The 3,827-nt window shown below is 37.1% G+C and overlaps 2 protein-coding genes across 3 annotated transcripts in view; one reads left to right on the forward strand and one right to left on the reverse strand.

The window, feature by feature from the left end:
- Positions 1-257: 257 nt before the first annotated feature.
- On the reverse strand, positions 258-2,293 carry LOC106882090 (tRNA (adenine(58)-N(1))-methyltransferase non-catalytic subunit TRM6). Its single transcript, XM_014932648.2, has one exon. The coding sequence runs from the start codon at positions 2,038-2,040 to the stop codon at positions 526-528; it is 1,515 nt and encodes a 504-aa protein (XP_014788134.1). The 5' UTR covers positions 2,041-2,293; the 3' UTR covers positions 258-525.
- Positions 2,294-2,716: 423 nt separating this feature from the next.
- Positions 2,717-3,827, forward strand: part of LOC106882089 (tyrosine--tRNA ligase, mitochondrial) — a 22,633-nt gene continuing 21,522 nt past the window's right edge. For both annotated transcript variants that reach the window (XM_052971364.1, XM_014932647.2), the window contains exon 1: positions 2,717-3,004. In XM_052971364.1, the coding sequence (XP_052827324.1) occupies positions 2,946-3,004 (59 nt within the window). In that variant the 5' untranslated portion in view covers positions 2,717-2,945. The remainder of the gene's footprint in view (positions 3,005-3,827) is intronic.

Raw genomic sequence — 3,827 nt, forward strand, 5'->3', positions numbered from 1 at the left:
TTTGAAATGCAGATTTCTTTTTGTTTTTTTGCAGATTCGGAATCTCTGCAGTTAAAAAAGTGGGTTTCTGTAGAAAAAAAAACGAAAAGAGGTGCAGTCCATGTCCTTTACCTCCACCAAGTAATTTACCAACATTAAACCAAAAATTATCAAGAAAGTATCAATGAAGCAAATGAAAAATTGTAAAAAAAAAAAAAAAAAAGGAAAATAATAAGTAATAAATATACACAGAAAATAAAAACCATGTCAGATGGAAATAAATTATATGTTTTGTAACAGATTTTACTAAATAAAAAATAATTATACAGGTGAGAATTACATGAAATAAAAATGTGGTCCGAAAACTGGTGGAATAAATTTCTGCTGTATTCATCCCATTCTGGACAGTTTTGATTTTTTAGAAAAATAAAATAGAAAGTTATGTGAAAAACACGTGTTTTTTTTCTTTTTTTTTTTGTAATATGTATTATTATAAAAGAGAAAGTATGTGTATGCGTGAGATAAACAGGAAGTATATGGACGGACTTAGGTTTTGAGTACAGTGGTAGCTACTAATAAATAACCACCGGTACCGCTCATGTTTACAAGAGGGTGGGTCCTCATAGGTAAAACCTGGAACTCTCGCAACCACGTTTCTGTTAAACGGAAATTTACCAAACATCCAAGTTCTCGCAGCTGAGCATAACATTCCAACAAGCTCTCCTTGTATTGGGAATACACGACGATTTGTCGTGATGGTCGAAGATACCGTAGTAAGTTTAATACTAGAGGGGTCGGATAAAATTTAGAAGCAATTATAATAGAATCCAGTTCTTTACTGACCATCAGGCTTTGTGTTGTAACCAACTTTTTGGCAAAACTTTCGCGTTTTGCTTCACGATTTTCGAATGTCCCACGATATCGTTTTTTCTCTGGTTTCACACTATCCACAGAGTCAACAGTTTCATTTTGTTTTTCCTCTAAAGATGTCGATTTAGAATTAATTGCGCTGCTGTCCACATCGTTTTTACTTGTATCTTCGCAATTGTCAGATTCTTCATTCTTCATTTCACTTTTGTTATCATTTGTGTCTTCGGGCGAAAGTTCTGGGTTCGATTCCAACTCATTATCGGTAACTTCAGACTTGACAATAGTAGCTGCAGTTTCGCTACTTTCCTCGTTGTCAGGGCAAGTTTCGAGTTTGAGCTCCTTCACTTTTGGTTCGTTTTCGTCAACAGCTGTAGGTTTACTTTCATCATCAGTTACAATGTTACCGGTGTGCTTCAGTAAGTTCAATTTCTCCATGGGGAACGAATGTAATGTATCCATGTGGTCTTGATCGAAATCGTAACATTCAACAGCAGGACGTGAAGGGTTTTGGCCATGATAAACATGGATCACATTTCCTCGGCCACCTAACCGCTCCATAACTGCCCCAACAACGATTCCAAGACAAGTGTCTACCACAGCAACGTTCATATCGGCACGAATGTTACCTAACATGAGAATCTGAGCCAAAGAATCGATTCTCAAGTGACACATTTTGGCAGGGCTTTTCGCAAAATACATTTCGATTAGTATTCTTGTGGTCGGTCGTAGAACTACGAAGACTAACATGTATTTTCGTTTCTTTTTCTTAATATATTTGTCCTGGGCGTATTCAGTCTTCAGAGAAAATGTCGAACTGTTTTCAATGAGACGTCCAATGATGCTTTCGCCAGCCAAACCATCTTTTTTCATGGCCATTATTTCCTCATGTGACAACTGCTGGTTACTGTCTTTACCAACAATATTACGGTTGTCAACACCTTTTCCACAATCAGGAATGTTAACCTTCCACGAATGACGATCAACTTGGACGATGGTGTCATTCTTCACTTCGAATCTGGAACCATACGGACAGCCAACCATGCCATCCAGTTTAAATTTGTGCTTATCAACGAAGACATAACGATTTAAACGAACCTGCATGATTCTGTAGGAGTCATCACGCTTCATGACGATGTGGTCGCCTTCCTTTATGATCTTTCTGGCTGACATCCTAACAACACTATCTTCCATCACAATACGTAAGAAGGAAATAAATCCAAATCAAATCTATCTTTCCATGTGGGCAGACAGGGTAAGACAAGAGAGTAACGGCCCTTGCATAAGTTGTACTTGTCTACACACAAGTACTTCTTCATTGGTAATACCTTTGTCTGAATCGATTTTGTTGCATCATCTAACTTTATATATAAAAATAGACGAGACTGGTTAAGAAAGAAAAAAAAAAAGCAGGAAGGAAAAAGAGAAATACAAAGAGGAAATATGTACATTAGTCTTTGACCAGCGAGATAGGAACTAAATTTCCCGCATTAAATGATGTAGTAGTAGACATATTTTGGAAATAAAATGAAATAAAGTTATGTTAAATCTCTGAACGAGGTATTAACAGTAACTGCACGACAACGTGAAGTATATTTGCCACTTAAATGCGGCTAAACCCTAAGGGTGAATGTTACTGTTGCTTTTAGCCCCAGCCAGCTGGAGGAGATGTTCTCCTGGGACTAAAAGCAGAAATAAAGTTATTAACCATTAGAACAGGATGTACATTTCATGAAGCGATTTTGTTTAGCTGGATAGCAAAAGGTTAATGATAGCAACAGCTAAATGAATACATCACCGTCATAATTAATTACAATAATATTAATACTAATGGTTAAAACAGACATTTAGTTATAATAATTAGTCTTGTTAACAAAAATATTTTTAACACTGACGACCTTTATTTGTCGTTCACCGGCGGTGTAAGTGTAACATTGAAAACAGCGTGGTTGTTTAGAATGTCATTTGAGGATTTTATCTGAAATGAATGAAAGAAGGCGATATATTTCTATTGATTGGGAAGTCTGTAAGTGTAGGCCGAGTATTCTTTAATACATTATAATTGGAAAACTCTAAATTGCCAAAAAACGGATGAAAACATGGGTTCAACTTTCACGTGGAAATATCTCACCTGGAGTAGATGTATAATTAACCGCAGGTATGTTAAAAAAAAACCCAAATACTCTTATAATGATGATAATGTTTTCTTTATTTGCCACAAAGGCTACAAATAAGGAGGAAATTATAAATCTGAAGGACAAACAATATCGGTTTTACACTGAATGTTGAAAACTAATAGGAAATACACTATGTAAGGAAACGTATTATTTTCTCTGGAAGGGTTGTGCCCATGTTTTTTTTTTCCAGGACCTCCGAGATAGATAGGGTGGAGGGAGGAAGGTATCCTCAAACCAGAGACCTTATTCGAATGCTGGCAGTAAAGCGCGGACTCTAGTAAAAGCATTCAAGGTGCCCTATCGTGTTGTTAAACCGGATGACGGATTATCTACCGATACGTATATAAATAATAAATAAATTCCCAAAGGGAGACTCGCGGGAGCCTCCTTTCAAGCATGTATTTATCCTTCAAAGATGTGATCCCTATACTACAGTTGTTTGCTGAAATTAGGTTAAGTCATCCACCCCATTTCAACAGAACTGGAGGGGGTACTACTTAAATACAGAGGTCCCTTAACGGTACTATTTTAATAAATGTACGCCGTGTGGACATGTAATGATACCTTAACCGACTCTAAAAACTAACCCTACCCTTCATATCGTTACGTAGATGCATCGGGGCCTCTTTATTTAAGTAGTGCTCTGGAGGGTACAGTTTCGTTCCCACGCTCAAATTTTTTAAGTAATACTTGAAGAAGTCAATGACGGCTTGGCCCGGGAAGAAGCTCAGTCATTTATCTTTCCAAATACATCCACCTCAACGTCATAAGATTGCTTTAGTCATCAGACAGACCCCCCCCCCC

This window comes from Octopus bimaculoides, chromosome 10 (genome assembly GCF_001194135.2).
Source record: "Octopus bimaculoides isolate UCB-OBI-ISO-001 chromosome 10, ASM119413v2, whole genome shotgun sequence".
Lineage (NCBI taxonomy): Eukaryota > Metazoa > Mollusca > Cephalopoda > Octopoda > Octopodidae > Octopus > Octopus bimaculoides.

Bases quoted from the DNA above. Each gene is read 5' to 3' on its own strand.
- LOC106882090 (XM_014932648.2), bottom strand. From the start codon at position 2,040: ATGGAAGATAGTGTTGTTAGGATGTCAGCCAGAAAGATCATAAAGGAA.